Genomic DNA, 23,674 nt, shown 5'->3' on the forward strand with positions numbered 1-23,674 from the left:
AAACAACAGGGGTGCTTGAATCGAAGATCTGCCGAGAAGCCGAGTAGCACTTCTAGTATGTGCACGCGAAGGGGAGTGCGATTTGTCCGGGAGTACCAACAACACCAGAACAGGAACCACATCGATTGGGTACGAAACTACACGTTAAGTTGTCTTTTAATGATATCCCTATTTACTGAAATCTAACGCTGTCAAGTTAATATTTCTACAAGTTATCTTTGTCATGGTGGTGGGCTTGTTTTGCAGTTGTTTTGATCTGATCCCCAACAAAACAAAACAAAACAGCACGTTAAACTACGATTTTAAAGTTTATCGGAATAGAATGAATTTAGATAACTTAAATATGCTTTGACTCCAGAAAGTGTTACGCAATACCTTGCTGTAAGGACATAAACATGCGTGTCAAAGGTAACGTTAATGTTTCGTCATCAGCATAGCCCCTTGCTGAACTGCAGATATTCATTCATTACTGCGGGCGACGACGACAAATTATGTAGTTTTACCACTCATTTCGTCAAGGTCACATTTGGACTTAACTTACTGGATACATTTTGCTGTTTAAAACCCGTCTGGGTTTTACAAAAAAGTCGCGTGGTATGTTACTTTTCTTTTAAAACACGCTATGTTGTAAAGTTTGGAGAAGTGAAATAACACATTTGTGCAACTTTTGTTCTTTTCAGGAATATTTATGGTGGCTTGAAAAGCCAACATACTGTTATCTCACGTAAACTTATTATTATTCTTCTTCTTCTTCTTATTCTTCTGAGACTAATTTTAAAGTGCATCTCCTCTTAAACTTTTCAAGCTTCATACTTCAAACTTTCGTCAAACCTTCAAACTGGTCTGACTCGGGTTGCTATATCTTTTCCGACTGATCCGACTTTCAGTTTTCCGAAAAACGACCCGGAAAATTCCCAAAATTCCCATTGACTTAACATTGGGTCAAACTTTGTGACCTTATAACTCTGCATCAGACTGTCCTACAGACTTCTAACTGGGCTCATTTAACTCAGTCTAGCCAGCAGCCAATAACTGATGACCTTTTAACTTACTAGCCACTCCCTAGCAACCACTTTTGGCACCCTAGCAACTGTCCCATAGACTTCCATTGTAAAAGACTGCCATTGACTTAACATTGAGTCAACCTTTGTGAGCTCATAACTCTGCATCAGTCTGTCCTACAGACTAGAGTCAGGCCTCATTCAACTCAGTAGCAATCACTGATGACCTTTAGACTTACTAGCCACTCCCTAGCAACCACTTATGGCACCCTAGCAACTGTCCCGTAGACTTCCATTGTAAAAGACTCTCATTGACTTAACATGGGATCAAACTTTGTGAGCTCATAACTCTGCATCAGACTGTCATACAGACTAATGGCTGAGCTCATTTAACTCAGACTACCAAACTGCCAATAAATGATTAGCTTTTAACTTTCTAGTCACACCCCTAACTACCACATACTGCACCCTAGCAACTGTCCCGTAGACTTCCATTACAAAAGACTCTCATTGACTTAACATGGGATCAAACTTTGTGAGCTCATAACTCTGCATCAGACTGTCATACAGACTAATGGCTGAGCTCATTTAACTCAGACTACCAAACTGCCAATAAATGATTAGCTTTTAACTTTCTAGTCACACCCCTAACTACCACATACTGCACCCTAGCAACTGTCCCGTAGACTTCCATTACAAAAGACTCTCATTGACTTAACATGGGATCAAACTTTGTGAGCTCATAACTCTGCATCAGACTGTCATACAGACTAATGGCTGAGCTCATTTAACTCAGACTACCAAACTGCCAATAACTGATGAGCTTTTAACTTTCTAGCCACACCCCTAACTACCACATACTGCACCCTAGCAACTGTCCCGTAGACTTCCATTAAAATAGGCCAAGATGCATATCTTTGCATAGCAGTGTCATAGAGACATGGGGGTTGGTTCATTTGACTAAGACAACCAACCACATTCAAGTTCACTCTGCAACCTCGCCCATAGCAACAAAACAGAGTACCCTAGCAACCATTCATCAACAGCTATATCTCAGCATCAGAACATCGTAGAGACTTGGAGATTGGCTCGTTTGACTCATGCTAGCAAACGGAACATCCTATATGCTACACATGCTAGCAGTGACTAGCTACATGCTAATATTGACTAGCCAAGTACTGTAACTTGCTAGACATGCTTACTAAGTATAAATGTTTTATCAAGCATGTATGTGAGGCTTGCCTAGTAACCAACCAGGGTACCCTAGCAACTGCCTAGCAACCACCCAAATTACCCTAGCAACCGCCTAGCAACCACCTAGCAACGGCCTATTAATACCTTAGTAAGGGCCTAGCGACCACTCAGGACACCCTAGCAACCGCCTAGCAACGCCTTAGCAACCACTCAGAATACCTTAGCAACCACCTAGCAACACCTTAGCAACCACCTAGCAACCACTTGGGACACCTTAGCAACCGCCTAGCAACACCTTAGCAACCACCTAGCAACCACTCAGAACACCCTAGCAACTGCCTAGCAACACCTTAGCAACCACCTAGCAACCACTCAGGACACCCTAGCAACCGCCTAGCAACGCCTTAGCAACCACTCAGAATACCCTAGCAACCATCTAGCAACCACTTAGGACACCTTAGCAACCACCTAGCAACACCTTAGGAACCACCTAGCAACCACTCAGAACACCCTAGCAACCACCTAGCAACACCTTAGCAACCACCTAGCAACCACTTAGGACACCCTAGCAACCGCCTAGCAACACCTTAGCAACCACCTAGCAACACCTTAGCAACCACCTAGCAACACCTTAGGACACCTTAGCAACCACCTAGCAACACCTTAGCAACCACCTGGCAACCACTCAGAACACCCTAGCAACCGCCTAGCAACACCTTAGCAACCACCTAGCAACCACTTGGGACACCATAGCAACCGCTTAGCAACACCTTAGCAACCACCTAGCAACCACTTAGGACACCTTAGCAACCACCTAGCAACACCTTAGCAACCACCTAGCAACCACTCAGAACACCCTAGCAACTGCCTAGCAACACCTTAGCAACCACCTAGCAACCACTCAGGACACCCTAGCAACCACCTAGCAACACCTTAGCAAACACCTAGCAACCACTAAGGACACCCTAGAAACCACCTAGCAACGCCTTAGCAACCACTCAGAATACCCTAGCAACCACCTAGCAACCACTTAGGACACCTTAGCAACCACCTAGCAACACCTTAGCAACCACTCAGAACACCCTAGCAACCGCCTAGAAACATCTTAGCAACCACCTAGCAACCACTCAGAAAACCCCTAGCGACCACCTTGCAACACCTTAGTAACCACTTAGCAACTAGTCAGAACACCTTAGCAACTGCCTAGCACCACCTTAGCAACCACTCAAACACCCTAGCTACTGTCTAGCAACACCTTAGCAACCACCTAGCAACTAGTCAGACCACCTTAGCAACTGCCTTGCACCACCTTAGCAACCACCTAGCAACCACTTAAAAAACCCTAAAATGCTAATTCATGCTAGAATCATGCTAACAACATGCTAATTCATGCTAGAATCATGCTAGTAACATGCTAATTTATGCTAGAATCATGCCAACAACATGCTAAGTCATGCTAGAATCATGCTAGTAACATGCTAATTCATGCTAGAATCATGCTAACAACATGCTAATTCATGTAAGAATCATGCTACTAACATGCTAATTCATGCTAGAATTATCCTAGTAGCATGCTAATTCATGCTAGAATCATGCTAGTAACATGCTAATTCATGCTAGAATCACGCTAACAACATACTAATTCATGCTAGAATCATGCTAGTAACATGCTAATTCATGCTAGAATCATGCTAACAACATCCTAATTCATGTAAGAATCATGCTACTAACATGCTAATTCATGCTAGTAATATGTTAACTCAAGCTAAAATCATACTAACATTCTATTTACACTTTAAAACCACTTCAAACTTTGAGATTCGGCTTTTCAAGCCACCATAAAGTTTGTCCTCAAACTTTAATATCTAGTTTGATTTACTGTAATCAATTTATTATCACAAATGAAACGCTGGTCTACTCTTATCGGACGTGTCATCATGCTAGCACCAGTTAGGTAATGTACAAATATTTCTTTTATGTTTCTTACAAAGAGTAATAAAAATTCATTTTTTTCTGTTACAGAATCATAAATTGCCTTTCTGTCATTTAATTGTTATTGCCTTATTTATTTATTTATTTATTTATTTATTTTTTGATGACAGTTACCAGTATAGTTTGTGACTAACACAAAAAAATGTGCCATTTTGATGGAAAGCTTGTGGATTTTGCCTTTCAACTCCACGACATTGAAGACTAGACAGTAATGTGTAATAGCCACTGAATAGCTGTTAGTGTGTCAGCTTCAAAAAGAACACAAAAGGATAGCCACAGATGTTTCAGGAAAGTGGCCTGCCTTGCCTACATATGACTTCTGAAGCAAGGTTAGTGAGTGAAAAACAAATAAAAGTTGTTGATTTATTCAATGAAAATCCTTGTGTTGGCGTGCTCTTGGGTAGGCATGGGACGATAACTGTTTTCAATGTATAGACCATTTCAATGTGGTCATGTCATTGGCCCATGAACATTTCCTGCTTGTTATCAAACTATTTCATATCTGTATCAAGAGGCAATTCAATCATAACTTAATGTTAAAACAACCATCATAAAATATTTTATCAATATGTGGATATGTTTTATTATGATAATTATTTATTATTATTTATCAATATATATAATTTTGAGTTATCGGATTCAGAAGCTATATAAATAAAAATGTAAAACAGGAAATATTTTGGGACTAAAGTTTGTTTACATCTTTCAAAATAGTGTATAGCGTGGTTTGAAAAAAGTCAAGGTTTTAAAACCACTAAAATGTTCTGCTATACTGTTCCTACTGTATATGTAAGTTTTTTTTTTTTTTTTACGTTTAGTATTAGTTTTTTAGGACAACAGCATCTCCAGCAAAAAAAGATATCCAAAGATGCCATTTTAAATTGTAAAGAAATTTGTGTTTTTGAAATAAAAGAAGACAGCAGAAGTCAAGGATTCATTTGAATTATATAGCCTGACATGTTTACTGCTCTAAAACATTTTCAAAGTTTCTTTAAAAAAATGTTTTGCGTTTAAAGGGGGAAAAAGTTTTTATTGTTTTTTTTTTACTCAGACATTTAAAAAGATTATATTTTAAAGCAGTAATCACAATACCTCGAAACCATGATATTTTTTATTATAATATCAGAATCATATACCGACCCATGCCTACTCCTGAGGAAATGTCTGATTTGTCATATGGAACTTTTCATTGAATTATTTGGTATGTGAATCAATAATTCAGTCACAAATCACTTGCTTTCTGTTTGTACATTTTAAATATTTTTTTTATTTAAGGGTTCATTTAAAAATGTCTTAAAGTTAGTTTTGAGTTATATTAAAAACATATTAGCCATAAATAGAAACCAATATGTAAATGGAAGTGTATTCCATGCATAATAGGGAAAACACGACTTGCAAACAAGACGTTACTGTCTCTCATTTATCTGTCTATAGAACTGTGAGCACTGAAAGTAGGAGATGTCCTATGTTAACTGTTCAGCCATGTCGAGGAATGGTGGACGAGAAGTTTCAAGTAATCATAAAGAATTTACTGCCAAATCAAGAGGTAACGCTACACTCTCTACATCAGTCTGAAGATAAGGACTTCTGGGAGGCTTTTGGACACTATATCAGTGATGAACATGGAACAGTGACAGGTGTGTAGAACAACCTGATGCATGACTCTTTAAAATTTAAACACTGTAAACATACTCCAAGAAAAAAAAAGTCTCATTGGAAAAACTCTGATCTGTACAACACTTCACACCTTTCTCTTTCAAAACCTCATCCACTTACCACTCTATCTTAGATTGTTTCCATTCGTTGCTTATATAAAAATGGCTCATTTTGTACAGTTGGTACATAATTGGCTCATATTCTGCACAGCAGATGATAATAAAGAACTTGCTTTGACAAACTAAAGGTAATATTAACTTAATTTTAGCTGAATGTTTCAGCTGGGTACCAAAATGTACAATCCATCCGTCCATCCATTACTAAGAATCAAACATTAATAACCTAAAACGATGGTGCAGAATCCATGTATGACATCATGACTACATATTGTATCCATACTGTATCCTATTTAAATAATGGCACAAGCTTACATTATGAAAAATAACCGGTTTGACTAATTAAAGATCATATTAAAGTAACTTTAGATGGATTTTCCAGCTGGACACTTAAATGTATAATGAATGACATTTGTATGTATCCTGTTGTAATAGTGGCAAAAGATGAAAGTTTGGGAGGCACGTATGAAGGGACAGAGCAGATGGGTTTGCTGTGGAGCTTGAGGCCTGTACCAGGAAGTCGATCTGCACTCAGGTAAGTTACCGTAGTATTATGGTGTATTTACTGTAGTCTGTTTTACAAAATTTAAATACCTTCTTTTGCAAAAAGCGAGGTCATTATTTTTATTTATTCCTACACTTTTTTATTATTCAAGGTTGCGCAAGATGAATGTACTCACGCCAATGGTAGTTAACATATCAGTCTACAATGGGCATCTGTCTCAAGGATTCAGTCAGACCTCAGCGCTGGCCACGACTGTCACAGAGCGCTGGTACATGGCACCAGGTGTACAGAGGGTGGACATAAGAGAGAACGGAGTTCGAGGAACTTTATTTCTTCCCCCAGGTAAAATACAATTCATACATATATAAATGTAAACATGTCTCTTCTAAGACGTAAGATTTTTATTTTTTTGGTGATCGTCAAAAAAGGCAAAAATGTCAGAGTGAAAAATGTTGGTTGGGTTTTGAACCAAAACCCAGAATTTTTTTTTTGTGCCACTTAAATGATGAAGAGCTGTCAATTGATAGAAGAGGTGTGTGGTTTTTTTTAAGGATTGGTTCATTATTTCAGTGAATTTTTTTGCATGATAAACAGTGACTTGAAATTGCAAAATAACTTTTTATATAAGTGCAATTTTTTTATTTTATATATATATATATATATATATATATATATATATATATACAGTTGAAGTCAAAATTATTAGCCCTCCTATGAAATTTATATTCTTTTACAAATATTTCACAAGTGCTGTTGAACAGAGCAAGAAATTTTTTTCACGGCATTTCCTTTTGTATTTTTCTTCTGGAAAAGGTTTTTTTTCTTTTATTTTGGGTGAAATAATTATTTATTTATTTTTTTAAGTAAAAACTGCTAAGGTCAATATTATTAGCCCTCTTAAGTAATTATTTGTTTGATTGGCTCCAGGAAAAAACTACTGTTGTCCAATGACTTGCCTAATTACACTAACTTGCCTAGTTAAGGTAATTAACCTAATTAAGCCTTTAAATTGCACTTATAGCTTAAAACCAGTGTCTTGAAAAACAAATAGTACGATAATGCATTCTGTCATCATGACAAAGACAAAAGAAATAAGTTTAGACTTGAGAAAAAGAATTGTTGAGGCTCACAAAGAAGGAGAAGGATATACATGTTTATCAAAGCGTTTTCAAGTGTCAAGAAGTGCCGTGAGAAGTATTATCAAGAAGTTTAATGAGATCCACACTGTAGAGAACATGACTGGCAGAGGTAGAAAGCGAAAGATTTCCAAAACTTTGGAAAGAAAATTAGTAAGAGAGGTTTCTAAAGACCCAAGAACAACTGCCAAGACACTAGTGAATGACTTAGCCAAGTCTGGAATTCATGTCTCAGCAAAGACGGTCACTAGAGCCCTGCACAGGAGTGGACTGAAAGGTTGTCGACCAAGAAAGACTCCTCTTTTAAAAAAGAGACACCTCCAAGCTAGACTGAAGTTTGCCAGGGGCAATCTAGAGAAAAATAATGAATACTGGAAACGTATCCTTTGGTCAGATGAGACAAAACTAGAGCTCTTTGGCCATAGAGATGTTGCCTATGTTTGGAGGAAGAAGGGAGAGGCATTTAATCCAAAGAACACCGTTCCCACAGTGAAACATGGCGGTGGGAGTATAATGCTATGGGGATGTTTCAGTGCATGTGGAACTGGGAATCTTATCAGGGTTGAAGGAAACATGAAAAAGGAAGACTACCAGAAGATTTTGAAAAATAACCTCAAACAGTCTGCAACAAAACTTGGTTTGGGTCGACGTTTTGTATTCCAGCATGATAATGACCCAAAGCATACCTCACTTCTGGTAAAGAACTACCTTCAACAGAACAAAGTGAAAGTCCTTGACTGGCCTGCACAAAGCCCAGACTTGAATCCAATAGAAAATCTGTGGGGGACACTGAAGTCTAGAGTTCATGCCAGAAGACCAACAAATCTGGAAGAGCTTGAGAGATTTGCTAAGGAAGAATGGGCTAACACTCCTCAGGAGACATGCTTGAAACTTGTTGAGAGCTACAATAAACGACTGATGGCTGTTATCAAGCAAAAGGGTTACACTATTGACTATTAACATCAGAGGGCTAATAATTTTGACCTCCAAGCTTTTTTTATTTTTGATTATAATTGTGTTTCTGTTTGTATTACAAACACTCAAAGCTTCCTGAATAAACTGTTATGTTTAAAAATTATGTGTTGAAAAAATCTTTAATCCATTAAAAAGCACTTGGGAGTTATTTGAAAAATAATGAAATATTTTATAGGGGGCTAATAATTTTGTCTTCAACTGTATATATATATATATATATATATATATATATATATATATATATATTATTATTTTTTTTTTTTATTCTTATATTTATTTGTTTTATACATTATTTCACCATTTTGAAGCTGATTTGTTATATAGTGTAGTCAGTTAATACAAATTGTTAACTGACAACAAAGTATAGTCAGTTAAATAAGAATTTATCACCAGATGAAGATTAACACTGGTAACTGGGAGGATGTGAAAAAGTGTCTAACTTTGATCAGTGTAGATATCAAATATCTCATTTAAAGGGCACCTATGATGAAAAACATTTTTTTGTAAGCTGTTCGGACAGAATTGTGTGTGGATATATTCTGTCCACTGTCATTCTGGAATGATATAAACACAACAAGTATCTTTATTATTCAAAATGTTCTGATGTTAAAATAGGATCCAAATCCCAGTGATTTTGAGTCCACTGCAACATGACATTTGAGTGAGGTTTTCCCTGCCCACCAAATTGATTGACAGGTGCCATATCTTCATAATAACATGTTGTATACACATGTCCACTTGCAAAGAAACTGGTATTAAAACATGTTACAACTCTCTGTGATCAGCTTCACCTAAATAATTAATTTTATTTTTTAAAATGTTTTAAAACGGAGCATGTTTGTTATAAAGTAAATCGCTATGTAATTCTGAACCGCTATAATCACAACAGCCGCATGTAGAGCTGCTTGATTCTGGCTATAATAAGAATCATAATTTTGTGCTTAAAATCAAGATTACGATTTTCTCATGATTATATGGATGTAAAATAAAGGTTAATATGAGTAGGCTATTGTTATTTCTCGAACATATGGTAAAACAACAATAATATTATGTGTATCTACTGTTGGTTAAAATGCTAAATTTTGAATCGACTTTGAATGGTGGACATAAATAGACTTTAAGTTTGTCCTGGTCATTATTGAATAGAATATTCATAATTCTAAACTTTAATTATTATGTTTGAGACATATGCTTGCCAATTGTCATTGACAACATTATTAGACAATTTTTTTCTACTGGTAAAATCAGACATTTGTCATTATCAGATTCCCTCTTGCATTATATTCAACATTATATAGGCTAGAGTAGTTATACTGACACTGTTAAACATGTATTCTCATGCACAACCCTATGTGTTCCCTATGAAAGAAAAACACTTTAAATGCTTGTAATCATAACTCGATATAATAATGCGATATGATTATTTAAATGACGTGCGTGCTTTTGGTTTCATTTTCACTGCCAAATGCTGTTCATACTTCCTGCGCCGCTCCCAAAAGATCACTCTGTGCCACAAACTGAATGTTATTTACAACTTTATTACCTGTTATTCAGAGTCTATGCAGGTTCTGTTCACTAAGTAGTAGATGCTCAAGCGTCTATTATTAAGTAGTGTGCGCGCCCACCCTCTCTGTGGTAACAGCTCACGGTCAGCAGCTCACGTCACAAGTGATTTTGCAGTTACGAATACATCTTTACATTAAGACAGAAATTATTTTTTTTGGTGAATTATATTTAATACAGTATGTGACTCTTTTAACACCATTTGGAGGTGTCCATGTCCATGCCCAATGTGAATACTGGTGCGGCCCCCTTTGCTTCTCTCCTGAACTTGAAAATATGATTGGCAAAATTGTAGAAATGCTGGATTAAGATCGTCCAGGGGGTCGAATCGAGATCGCGATCTTTTTTCGATTAATCTAGCCGCATGGTGTCAGTAAGCACTCTTATGTATGTGTGTGTGTACTGCAAACATCATTTGTGTGTGACTCATTGCAGAAAGGCTTGAATAGACTCCACCACAAATACATTAAATAAACTTGTTGGTATTTCTGACAAGTGACCTTATTTCAGCTTCATCCGTGTCTGTCTCTATCACTGACAGCTGTTTATCTGACGTAACACATGAGAAGCAGACACACAAGTCAGAGCGGTGAGCGGGGAGAAGCAGCAAAACACCAAAATGGGCAGATTCTACAATAAATAATAAATAATCTGATGTGTATTTTGAGCTGAAACTTTAGACACATTTTGGAGACACCAATGTCTTACATCTTGTAAAAGGGGTAAAATAGGCACCCTTTACGTTTTGTTTATACTGTGCTTCAGAATATGTCATAACATGCCTTAAAATCACTTTTTTAAACTCCTGTTTGTATGTCTTGTTCACGACTAATCAATGACATCATAATTTAGGATATTGTAGGTTATTCTCCAATTTTATCGTATACTCTGTCAAAATAGGGAAGAAAGGATCTGTATGAACTTCAATTACACCACAACTTTAATTTAATGAAATAGTTTGTAAATAATCTACTGTGTTTCTTTTTTAGGCCCTGGGCCATATCCAGGGGTGCTGGACCTATGGGGAGGAGGTGGTGGATTGATTGAATATCGTTCTGCTCTGCTTGCATCTCATGGTTTTGCATGTATGGCCCTTGAATACATCTCTCCAGGAGAGCTGAAAAAGACTGACGTTGATAATACATACTTTGAGGTAAATTTTATTTTGTCACTTAATATGAACATGACAATTATTACCCATGCATAGTGTATGTTTCTCCAGTTCCAGATATTTAATTTTTTTATTTGTGTGTGTATGTGCGTGTATCTACACTTTTCCTGTAGAAAGCATACCAGATCTTGCAAAATCATCCATTAGTACAGAAGGACAAGATGGCGATGCTTGGGTTGTGTTTTGGAAGTGTCATCACATTCAGTATGACTGTCTACTCTTCAGTCATCAAGGTTTACTCGCCTAAATATATGTACAATATATGTACAATCTCTACATTTTAAATATAGCTTTTTATTGTTGCATTTACTACATTTTTTTCTAAACATGTACTTTTGCTTGTAGCCCCAGTGCTGCGTGTGTATCAGTGGAAGTCATGTGGTTCCTGTTAATAAATGCATGTTTGAAGTCTTCGAGGACATAAAAAAGTAAGTGGATGTTAAACATTTATTTAAAATCTGTCTACAAACTGAGCTTCATCTATAGAGAGTAATGCTCATTCCTCTCCATATTTTCTTATATTGTGAAAGAGGTTGCAAAGGTCAGCCTTTCAAATGTTTCACAAGTCAGTGCATACTTAATGTGAATATATACGGGATAACTTTTGGAGCAATGTTGCAGAGTGATGTTGTTGGCTACTTTTCTATTGAGAATGGGCAACAAAACTTTATCTGGGTTTGTTATATCAGTTGTATGCAAGTTTTTGAGATCCTTAAATCAGATTTCTAGCAGTAAATCATGTAACTGGCTTGGAGCTTTATAAAAAATTCAAACAGGATGGTCATAACATGAACTCATAGCTTATTATTCCGGTGAGTTGTCCTGTGTTAACAGTTTTTTTTAATCTTATTTAATGCTTACAGTGCCAACAGTTGTCCAATTTTAAGGTGATTTGATCAATTTAAAGTTTTGTGTTTTTATTTTGTGCTTTCTTATCATGCATTAATTATATTAACATTATCGTTATAATTATTATTATTTGCTAAGCATTATTTTTGCTTTGCTTTTGCTACAATAAATGGTCATCCACTCTTGCATTCAGCTAGTGATAGCTATTCAGAAACATCAAACCTAACAATCAGGGCTTGGAGCAAACTGCTGGAAGCAGATAATAACAATACATTTTGTTAAGCTAAATAGTTGTCCAGTCTTTTACCTGATTGCTTGTTGTATCATCACATGTAAAGACATGTTTGACACGATTTGTTGCCATTTTCAGAGCAACGCAATCCTAATTTTCCCGTTTTGCACCATATTGTTTGAATAGTAAATTTATTTGCGCCACTTTGTGGATTCATGGGTGTTGCGGTCTAGACAGGAGGTGTGTTAAGGCGCATTGTTGGTGCGTTGCTGTATTGAGGAACTAAAATAGACTGCGCAATTGACCAGCTGAATGCAGGTCTTAAGTCCAGGTTCAAATGCTTACACATTGCTTAATTCACAAATAATGTACAGTAATATAAATTTCAGCAATTATCTTTACAAATGAAAAAGAATTAAGGATTAATATATGGTAAAAAATATTATTTTCTACATAAATATAAAAACTACTATCTCCATGCCTTTGTCTGTTTTTTTTTCAGTTTATTTATGACAATTTGCTTTTGTATAATGTTATTAGTAGTAGTAGTATTTATTATATGCATATTTATGTGTTTTAATAAAAACAAGTTTATATTTGTCCTGTCAGGTTTTGGAGAAGTCTGCATCATCATATGGGACGTGTGTTTGGATATTACTTTGTTTGGATATTATTATTTTTGACCACAAGTGGATTCGGACATGCCCTTAATGCTTTTGCGCCATGCGATTTAGACTCTACGCCTAGATCGTTAATATAGTGCCCATAGCATTGGCCATTTGATTTGATTGAAGAAAACCAGTCGGAATAGATTAGGCCATCCATCTAATCAGAGAAGAGTGTACTTTTCTAGATGGAGGGGTTTAGTGAGAGTAAATCATTTGAGACGCTTTCCGAAATTAGTTGAGGCCACATAGTCTATGAGAAAACAAAATGTTTGTTTTAAACATTGAATGCATGTATATCTTTTTAGCAGACCTACAAAACAAAATTAACATTTTTAAAATTATAGCAACAGGCATTTTTAACAATAAGATTTTTGCAATATTTTTACAAAATATAAATAATATTTTGTAATATTTGACTTTATCCACTGTATTAAAATAATGATATCATATGAGTATTTGGGTTGGTACATATTTGCATATTTTGCTAATGCAATTGAATGTTTTTGTCATGTGTCTTTCACAAAGTAAAAAATCATTTCATATCAGTGAATGACTGGTCCTAATGATAAACAGTCACACATTTTGTGAATGTTCATTGCAGGCTTATGGGTAAAGTACAAGAGAATGAGGACAAACATATAGTGACCAGAGAAATTATCTTGCCGATTCCCTCAGACCCGGCTCTCAAAGCAGACGTATGTATGACTTTAGTATGTTTTTCTTTTCAGTGTGTTTTCATTTTTTTAAATATCAGTTGTGATTTATTTTTTCAGGTTGGGAGAATAAAGTGTCCTCTTTTGTTGGTGAATGGTACTGATGATCAGAATTGGGCTACTAATGAATCTGCTGAAGACGTGAGTTATTTGTATGCTTGTATGAATGTTTGTATGCATGATTTCAGGGTTACCACTTTAAGTCATTTCAAATTCTTTCACTGACTAAAAAGCTGATTTTCCATAAGCTATAATGTTGAGCAGTGCCTCCAGAATTTTTTGATTCTGTGAATGCTAAATGCTGCAATAATTAGAGGACCTTGCAATTTTTATTGATGCAAATTTTGGTCACACTATAGGAAATATCCATTACTAATATTTTTTGTATTTTGTGATTTGTCTAATGCCCGAAATGCTCAATCGTGTTAAATGCTGTTTTATGTTCAATCAACTTAAATTCATAAAAATGAATAAGTTGACTTAAATCCGTCATGTGTTTCAACACATATTGATTGTGTGGAACCCACCATTTTAAGTGTATAGACTGTTATGTGAACGGGAAGCTGACAACAGAGGTGCGAATCCAAATGCAGGTATATTAATAATAGTCAGCTAAGCAACAATCAACACAGGGGCAAACAGATGTACACAGTAAATCCAGAGTTGTAGTCAAATACACAGGCGAGTCGTCAGTACAGGCAGGCATCAGACAACATAAACAAACAATCAAGGCGAGGGACAAAAACATGGCAAAGCAAGATAAGGGAAATGCGTCGTAATGTTCACAAACAGTATAACAAGACTCAGCCAAGAGGTAGTGTGTGCGGTATATTTAAAGTCCATCTAATCAGTCTTTGAGCAGCTCCCAGCTGTGTGAGTGTGATCAATTGTGATCTGGAACAAGTGTGTGTGTATGGTGCATGACTGTAACTTGTAGTCCATATACCTGCGGATTTGTAGTCATTAAGCAATCTGCCAGGATTAGATCGCTGGTGATTGTGACAATAGACAGTGTATTCACTGTATAGCCTTCATCATATATACATAATTGCAGTTAATCTTTTTTTAAATTACACACATTAACATTTCTAATGTTTAATCTGTAATGTTCAATAAACTTTTCGGTAACTATGATTAAACTTTGCAATGACTCCACAAATCAGTGTTTTTAAATGTGGCTCTTAAAAATAATGTCTTACTATAAACTTGATTCAACATTGCTAATCCTGCCATGCGACTATATTGTGGATGAACAACATTGCGATATCGATGCTAAAACAACATATTGTGCAGCCAGAGTAGTGAGCATTTTCAGTTTATTCATATGGAAGTTGAGCGAGGCAAGAAAGGCATGGCAAAAAGTTGACATTTGCTTCCAAGTGTTAACAGACCTGAATTACTGTGCTGAAATCACTTACTGTACATGTAGGCTACTGAAAATGTATTCCTTTACACTCACATTTTCACAAACACCTTAAAACATGGATGCCTGTGTGTTTATGCACTGAACATTTCTTGCATGCGTGATAAATGGGTAAACACTCTTTCACCTGATCAAAACAGGCGTGCTCAGTCGTAAATATGACACGTCCCTGAGCAGTGACATTGTAGCTTTGCTAAGTGCGGATTTGATGCTGTAGTTGAATTGTATTATTAGGAGGAGGCTCCTGTAATACTCCTCTATAGCTTATCTGTACTGCACTTGCTAGCTGGCCAATCTTACACGCTATACTGCAATATGAATGTAGCATTTATTAACAAATAGTTGTAAATGAAATATTATATTCAGTAATACACTTTAGTATGGTTCAAAAACTTTTTGCTATAAATTACTATTGTATTTTAGTTGAATGACTGGTGTTTAAGCCTTTGAATCAAAATGTGAAGCAGTCACATAGGTATAGGCGAAAATGAAGCTTTGCACATCACGGATCACATGATTATGGCAAAATGACTCAAGCTATGGTTCACTGCGAGTTGTATTGTGTTTTTTTGATACTTCCTTTGAAGCCTCTGTGCACAGTGTCACATCACTAGGAAATACTGCAAAACTTTCCTCGCTATTTGTTTTTCCTACTATGGTTGTCAAAAGTTTTAGGTGTCCATAATTCTTCCAAATATTGGACTTTGTGTTCAATGTAAACAAAAACAATGTTACGGGGTGTGTAAACAATGGCAGAATTAACGCTTTTGGTGAACTAACCTCTAGCTGAATCCCATTAAAAGATTTAATCCCTATGCCATTTAAGCAAAATGTCAAACCTTTTTCATTGTTTAAGTTAACAGGCTTTCTAAAATTTGTTTTACTTGCAAAAAAAGGAGATACACTACTGAATGTTGGCATCCAAATAATTCTGTTTACCATTCACTTGCATGTTTACTTTTAAATACCAGTTTAACTGTGTCGTGTCCACACCTATGACATTAATTAGAGCCTTAATATGGTTCATTTACACACAGATTAAGATGATGATGGAGAAAGCAGGAAATCGACACCTGCTGACTGTCTTGACATATCCTGATGCTGGTCATCTGATTGAACCTCCATACACGCCTCACTTCAGAGCAACTAACTTCCTTCTGCATGACATGAAAGTGAAAGGCAAGCATACAATCCATTGTTGCCTTCTGTTTGTATTTTTTTATTTCCACCTTTTTCCTCACATGACGGCTACGATAAATTATGAGCTGCAATAATCAATAATTCACACAAAACATCATGGCAATGGAAACGGGTGAATTGGTTTGGTATATTTCACAAAATTTGCTCACAATTTACTCTACCTCCTGTAGTCCCAAAACACTAAGGGCTCTATTTTGATGATCCAGGTGCAAAGTCCAAAGCACAGGGCTCAAAATTATTAAGGGCATGTCTGTATCCACTTTTGCTATTTTAGGGACAAAAAAATCAGCATTGTGCCGCAGCGCATAATCTAACAGAGTTGTGCTAATTATCTTAATAAGTTATAGGTGTGTTTTGAGCATAGACCAATCAGAGTCACATCTCCTATTCCCTTTAAGAGTCAGTTGCGTCGCACCATAGCGCATTTGCTATTTACATGACGGACTTTGTAAGTGCAAAAACTGAATGCTTCACTAGCGAGAAAACAGTTAAACAGAGCAACTGTCACGTTAAGGATTGAAACGGGAACAAAAAGATGTAGGATCCAAGTGCAGATTTATTAAAGGATCATGCAGCTAACAGAAAAACACGGTGTTCGGGGTTTAAAAATAACAAAGTAACAAATAAACAGCAAAACAAGAAACTATGACAGAAATCAAGATCAGGAACAGGAACAAGACTCAGGTAACAACAAACTCGCTATAAAAGACTTACTAGATACTGACGAAAAGATAGACAAGAAAGACAAACGACGCAGTGACAAACAGTGGGTAAATGGTTGTATAAATAGTCCAGGAAAGGGCGGAGCGGAAAAGGAACAAGCGGAGGGATGGGAGGGTCAGACCAGGGTGGGTTCCGTGGGTCAGGCGCCCAGGCAAGAAGCTAGGGTGTTGCCGGAGGGTCCGTCCCAAGTAGTGGGAAGGACCACCAGGGAGGAGCGGGAGGGATGACCCATGGACGATCCCGTTGGAGACACAAGGCAGGGGGTTTTAGGAGAGCCGGCTGGAGAGGCAACTGGACAGGAGCCTGCGGGACTGGAGGCAGCTGGACTGGAGCCGGCGGGACTGGAGGCAGCTGGACTGGAGCCGGCGGGACTGGAGGCAGCTGGACTGGAGCCGGCGGGACTGGAGGCAGCTGGACTGGAGCCGGCGGGGCTGGAGACAGCTGGACTGAAGCCGGCGGAACTGGAGGCAGCTGGACTGGAACCGGCGGGACTGGAGGCAGCTGAACTGGAGCCGGCGGGAATGGAGGCAGCTGGACTGGAGCCTGCGGGGCTGGAGGCAGCTGGACTGGAGTCGGCGGGGCTGGAGGCAGCTGGACTGGAGCCGGCGGGACTGGAGGTAGCTGGACTAGAGTCGGCAGAGCAAGGAGCCGTGCTGGGGTCGGCAAAGCAAGGAGCCGAGCTGGAGTCGGCAGAGCAAAGAGCCAGGCTGGAGTCTGCAGAGCAAGGGGCCAGGCTGGAGTCGGCAGAGCAAGACATCTGGGAGGTGTCGGCAGAGCAAGAAATCTGGATGGCGTTGGTAAGACCAGGAACCGGGCTGGGACCGGCAGAGCATGGAGCGGACTGGGACCGACAGGGCAAGACGTCTAGGAGGTGCCGGCAGGGCAAGTTGCTGGATGGCGTTGGTAAGGCCAGAAGCCAGACTGGGACTGGCAGGGCCAGGAGCATGGGTGGTGCCGGCAGGGCGAGGAGTCTGGGCGGCGCCGGTAAAGCCAGGAGCCGGACTGGAACCGGCACTGTACTGCACTCTGGGGCTGGAGCCGACACTGGTGGGCGCTCTGGGGCTGGAGCCGACACTGGCGGGCTCTCTGGGGCATGGGCAGTCCTCCTCCTGCGCCTCCCTCGTCTGGTGGTTTGAGTAAGAGGAAGAGAGTTGTCCTCAAAAGAAGGAACATGCTCTGGAGCTGAAACCCACACTGGCACGCATTGTGGGGCTGGAGCAGACACAGGGTTTCACATAGTTCAACAAGACTCTCCAGAGGCTCAGAGAAAGGCTGTCTTTGGACAGCCCGACGCGGATAAGCCCGCAACTCCAACCCAGCTTCTCTCCTCCTTCCCACAGACAAATCTGCAGGTCCCGAAAATATACCTCTCTGTTGCCCTCCACTCAGGCCTCCCTCCTGAGGGTTCTCCTCCTTCAGGGCAAAGGAGAGAGGGGAGCCAGAGATCAACAGAGCCGTTTTGATGAACCGATACAGGTTCCAGTCTTCCTCATAAGGTGGCATTTGTGAACAGACTGGTTCCAAAAGTCCTCCCCGAAAGAACATCACCAGCAGTATGTCACTGTAAGAGCTCTTTGGGGCTAGCTCCAAAAACTCCTTAACATAACGCAGAACTGAGTGGTTGCCTTGTTTTATCTGCACGATAAGATCATCTGCTGAATCCATTGTGACTGCGTCGTTCTGTCACGTTATGGATTGAAACAAGAACAAAAAGATGTAGGATCCAAGTGCAGATTTATTAAAGGATCGTGCAGAAAACAGAAAAACAAGGTGTCTGGTGTTCAAAATGAACAAAGTAACAAATAAACAGCGAAACAAGAAACTACAGCAGAAATCAAGATCAGGAACAGGAACAAGACTCAGGTAACAACAAACTCGCTATACAAGACTTATTAGATACTGATGACAAGATAGACAAGAAAGACAAACAACGCAGTGACGAACAGTGGGTAAATGGTTGTATAAATAGTCCAGGAAATCAAAAGGAAACAGGAACAGCTGTGAATGGCCAATCAGTGTAAGTGAACCGAGTGTAATGCACATGGGATGTATGGACTTGTAGTTCTTGGGCGCTGTTATTCACTCTCAGAGTTTGTTGAACTAGGTGATTGCTGACAGTCATGACAGCAACTGCAGCGCGAGAATAAGAGAATAAGCCTCCTCGTTCTTTACTTTCACTTTCAGTCTCGTGGATAAAGAAAATGGTGTTGTACGCACAGACATCCATTAGCCTATACATAATTTTGTTGTTATGCGCAAAGATTTGTTTCAAAACTATTTCTAAATTCAGTTCTAATTTCCAGCAAACGAATAAATAAACAATAATGACGAAGTGTGGTTAAAAAAGTTATATCCAAATACACATGCTATGTCCCATATGGTCTAAAACCTGACAGGTGGGCAAATCTAAGCTAGTTTTTAATAAAACAAACATAAATATGCATATAATAAATAATACTGCTAATAATAATAACGTTATACAAAAGCTATTTGTCTTGAATAAACTGAAAAAGCCCCCCAAAGGAGGCAGTGGTGTTTATATTTTTGTACGCTAGAAAATAATATTTTTGTTATATTATAATCCTTAAATTCTTTTTCATTCGTAAAGATATTTGTGTATGGCTGTACATCTTGTGTGTATTAAGCAATGTTTAAGCGAGGCGCACAACTAACGTGCTCTGCGCTACACTTTAGAACTCCTCTTAGCTGGTCTTTTAAACAGTCTATTCTAGTTTCTCAAAATAGCAATGTGCCAGCAATGCGCCTCAACACACCTCCTTTTTTAGACCAGATCACATATAGGCGCACATATGAGCACTAATGCACTTGCTATTTAAACAGCGTGGTGCAAACCTTCAGAATGACTCTCGTGTCGAGCTGAAACTAGCAAACAACAATTGTCTTGCGCCGCACTGAGCCAGATGTGTGATGGGTACCTAAGAGTTTCTTTCTTCTGTAAAACACAAATTGCACTGAACAATTCATTTGTGAATTGGAATGACATCTTTTTATGAGTCAACAACGCACTAATTCAAATGATTTATTCAGAACAGGTCACTGGTAAATGATTTACAGATTCAAATGATATGTTAAGAGTGAGTCTCCAGTCAAGGATTCACTCATTCAATTGAAACATACAGAGTGAGTCTCCAGTAAACGATTCACTGACTGAAATGATCTGTACAGAGTGAGCTCCAAGTAAAATATTCACTGATTCTGATTCACTGATTCTGATTCACTGATTCACCTGTACTGAGTGAGTTTCCAATAAAAAAACACATTTTCAAAATGATATGTACAGAGTGTCTAAATAGTGTTGTAAATAATTAATTGAATTTACAAACTGATTTGAGTGGGTTTCGGCATGTGAATGTGGTTTCACTTGTTTTCATTTAATGTCTAACTTTAATTAGTAAATTTAAAATTAAGTACTTTTGTACTTTGACTAGAGTATTATTGTATTGGAGGACTTTATTTCAACTGGAGTAATATTTTATTTGGGTATTTGTACTTAATTTGTGTAATTTGTGTATTTTGTCTACCACTGCATTTCTCAGAATATAATCTATTGTGTAAAACAGAATAAAGAAACGCATACTGTTTTGAAACGTGGAGAGTAAATAATATACACTATCATTTTGTTAGTGATGCACCTTTTAAATATTCTCAAATGTGCCTGTATCTGTGAATGTACATCTGAATGTTGTTTTGTTGTTTCTGCAGTCGTCATGCTGTGGGGTGGACAAACTAAACCACATGCGTACGCTCAAGAGGACTCATGGAAGAAGATTTTAGCATTTTTTCACGAGCACCTCTACGGTTCAAACGTTAAGGCCAAACTGTAGTTCCTTTATTTGAAACTGATATATGACCAACTTCATTCAAAATGCTATTAAATGCAATGATGTTGCTGCCAGTTCTTTCATGTTACATTTCACTTTGGTATTTGTACTGAATAAAAGGGGATCTTAAGTATATTTTTTAAATAATACTTTTGTAGCAGACACATGCCATAATGCATTATTAATGAATGTAATAATTATAAATATAAATAAATAAATGAATTCTGACATGGTTATGGTGACACTGCCAAATAAATGTATTAGATTTTTTTTGTAAAGAAAAACACTTAAGATCATTTTGACACACTATGTTTTCTTATTTTGTAACCACAATCTACCTCTGGTTAAAATAAAAGCATACATTTAGATTACTTATCAAATTTTGTTGGACTTTTTTGTTAAAAACAATAATGTTTATTGTCTAAAGTGAGTATAACGTGTGTTTTAAACAGGAAATTATGTATGCAATCCAGAAAATTTTAAATCATTTGGATGAATTTTTAAGTACCTGCAATAATAAAAGTATGATTTATTTGTATTGATAGTGAATCGCTGAATTAATGACTGTCATGGTATTTTTGGATGTAATTAACTATTGAATAATTAACCTGTATGAGTTGCAAATACAATGAATTTGCTAATTTCCTAATTGATACAATAATAATATCAATAAGGCAATCAACCAAGTTTTGATGACATCAGACAGGTCGAACCACAACTTAAGTCAAGGAAATTGATGGTAAAATTTTGAAAGAGATCATACAGATTATGAAAACGTTAACCTGCAGTCTTGACACACTCCCCACATCGTTCTTCAAAATGATTTAATTGTTTACAAGTTGATCTCCTAAAAGCGGTAAATGCTTCATTTCTTTCTTGGACTTTATTAATGTTGGAATCTTCAGTCAATTCCATGCTTGTTCAATAAAAAAGGTCAGGAGAGGTTTTTCTTCAATGTCAAAAGTTGTAACAACTTATTGGATTCAAATGAATAATTCGATTTTCAGAATTCTGTTATCCTCTATGAAATGCAAAAGTTACATTCAGGAGGTGCGCAACAACTTTCATTTCCTGACTTCAACTTTTCTATGCAGCTGATATTAACAGGTGGAGTTTGTGAAATTCATCATTTGTCCATCATTCTCAAGTCCTCCATTGGCTGCACCCTTCCATACATACATATTTCTACAAATTCTCTGCACAACATTAAAAGCATGACTTTCTGTGTTCAGTGTTCAGTTTTAACACCTTTCTGCTGACAGGAAGTTTCTGCAGAGCTGAATTTAATTTTGGACCAGCATTTATCTACTCTGCAAAATTTTTTCATTAATATGCAAAACATATCAGACTCGAGAAAAACTTCAGTTAACATATGACCTTTAAAAGACCAATTCAATTAATTGTTTAATAAAAAGAAAAAAAAAGCTACAAAATTATATAAAAGTATATATATATTCCTCTTTCCCAAGACCAAACTGCTGATGTTATACCTCTCTTGAAAAAGAGCAACCTGGATAACACCACGTTGAGCAACTACAGACCCATTTCAAATCTTCCTGTCATTGGCAAAATTATTGAAAAGGTTGTTTTTAACCAGGTTAATGAGTTCTTAAACTAAGGGATGTTTAGACAATATTCAATTTGGTTTCCGATCACGTCATAGTACAGAGAGTGCTCTCAACGATAATCATCAATATTTACCTAAATACAGATACAGGCAAACTAACAGTGCTGGTGTTGCTTGATCTCAGTGATTTATTTGACACTGTCGATCACAGCATACTTCCTGATAGGTTGAAAAAGGTTGGGCTGTTGATCATCAGTTGGCAGCATTAACCTTTTAGATAGGCCTGAGCAAAAAAAAAAAGGTTTCTGGCTTTTATGTGGAATTCTGTGAAGTAAAGCAGCAGATTATAGTGTGTGTATATAAATGTGTTTTCTATGTTCTGATAGCTGAGCTGCTTATTTTGATTTTCTCAGACACATCAAGATAACTGCAAAGGTCTCACACACATACTACGTCCTTTTGAACTGCAAATGATAAACAGTAAAAATTTTAGATTTTACCTCTTCCCAACAGGGAAAACAACAATCCAGAATGCATGATTATATGGTGTCATAGCTTTGCAATAAAAAATGGCATTAATAGTAGATAATAACAGAAATCAATAAGACAAAAACACGAACATAACGAAAGGGTAGTAAATTTGCCCAGAGTGTATCATTGATTTTTTTTTACAATATCAAAACATTTAAAAATTGTGTCAAACTAAGTTAAGACTCAAAATCACCCCACAGAGGATAAAAAACATTCACGAGTTTCACGAAACAGTTGAGTAAGTTTTTACCGTATAATTCCGAAAAGTTATTACCTTAACATTTGTTTTTGGTTGCAGCGACATAGTAAGAGGACAATCATAAAAAGATATGGGGGGATTTTAATTTAATCTTTAAATATCTATATATAAATGTGTGTGTATATATATATATATATATATATATATATATATATATATATATAAAAAAGCGAATGTCCAACAGAATGAACCCCAGATTTCCCTCTCCCTAGGCGTTTCCTCCAGTTCCTCTAGAGGGATCCCATGGCCCTCCGACACAAGTTGCCACTACGCTGATTTATAAATGTCACCAAGAAAAGAATGAGTCTGTCCAAGAAATTTACCACAGACTTCATGATACTTTTAAGAAACGCTGCGG

At 37.4% G+C, this 23,674-nt stretch overlaps 3 protein-coding genes across 8 annotated transcripts in view; all 3 read left to right on the forward strand.

Moving 5' to 3' along the window:
* Positions 1 to 43: 43 nt before the first annotated feature.
* On the forward strand, positions 44 to 21,497 carry acot16 (acyl-CoA thioesterase 16). 5 transcript variants are annotated; one of them, XM_068219569.2, is made up of 13 exons: positions 44 to 413; positions 4,065 to 4,149; positions 4,298 to 4,516; positions 5,622 to 5,824; positions 6,395 to 6,494; positions 6,616 to 6,806; positions 11,128 to 11,291; positions 11,423 to 11,542; positions 11,655 to 11,737; positions 13,660 to 13,753; positions 13,832 to 13,912; positions 16,232 to 16,373; positions 20,841 to 21,497. In XM_068219569.2, exons 3-13 carry the CDS (start codon positions 4,467 to 4,469, stop codon positions 20,960 to 20,962), a joined length of 1,350 nt encoding a protein of 449 aa, XP_068075670.1. In that variant the 5' UTR covers positions 44 to 413; positions 4,065 to 4,149; positions 4,298 to 4,466; the 3' UTR covers positions 20,963 to 21,497. The 5 variants fall into 5 exon arrangements, with proteins under 5 accessions (XP_068075670.1, XP_073801933.1, XP_073801934.1 ...); XM_073945832.1 differs by lacking the exon at positions 4,298 to 4,516 and adding an exon at positions 433 to 598 and having other exon boundaries at positions 44 to 129; XM_073945834.1 differs by lacking the exon at positions 44 to 413 and adding an exon at positions 462 to 598.
* Positions 44 to 23,674, forward strand: part of LOC137487196 (peroxisomal succinyl-coenzyme A thioesterase) — a 41,478-nt gene continuing 17,847 nt past the window's right edge. The window contains exon 1 of one of the 2 annotated variants that reach the window (XM_068220780.2): positions 44 to 129. The gene's annotated coding sequence lies outside the window, so the exon portion shown is untranslated. Of the gene's footprint in view, positions 130 to 461; positions 595 to 23,674 lie in introns of those variants that run through there. The other variant, XM_068220781.2, reaches the window with a different exon arrangement.
* LOC141381635 (uncharacterized) lies at positions 17,629 to 19,426 on the forward strand. The gene is made up of 2 exons (XM_073947215.1): positions 17,629 to 18,469; positions 18,736 to 19,426. The coding sequence occupies exon 1, from the start codon at positions 17,639 to 17,641 to the stop codon at positions 18,251 to 18,253; it is 615 nt and encodes a 204-aa protein (XP_073803316.1). The 5' UTR covers positions 17,629 to 17,638; the 3' UTR covers positions 18,254 to 18,469; positions 18,736 to 19,426.

Source organism: Danio rerio, chromosome 4 (genome assembly GCF_049306965.1).
Source record: "Danio rerio strain Tuebingen ecotype United States chromosome 4, GRCz12tu, whole genome shotgun sequence".
NCBI lineage: Eukaryota > Metazoa > Chordata > Actinopteri > Cypriniformes > Danionidae > Danio > Danio rerio.

What these genes read in the sequence shown, in the direction of transcription:
- acot16 (XM_073945833.1), top strand. Translation starts at nt 4,097, where the DNA reads ATGAAACGCTGGTCTACTCTTATCGGACGTGTCATCATGCTAGCACCA. An exon ending in TCTACTCTTCAGTCATCAAG is followed by an intron (nt 11,543 to 11,654) that starts GTTTACTCGCCT and finishes TTTTGCTTGTAG; the next exon opens with CCCCAGTGCTGCGTGTGTAT. An exon ending in GTCTTCGAGGACATAAAAAA is followed by an intron (nt 11,738 to 13,659) that starts GTAAGTGGATGT and finishes TGTTCATTGCAG; the next exon opens with GCTTATGGGTAAAGTACAAG.
- LOC141381635 (XM_073947215.1), top strand. Translation starts at nt 17,639, where the DNA reads ATGGAGGCAGCTGGACTGGAGCCTGCGGGGCTGGAGGCAGCTGGACTG.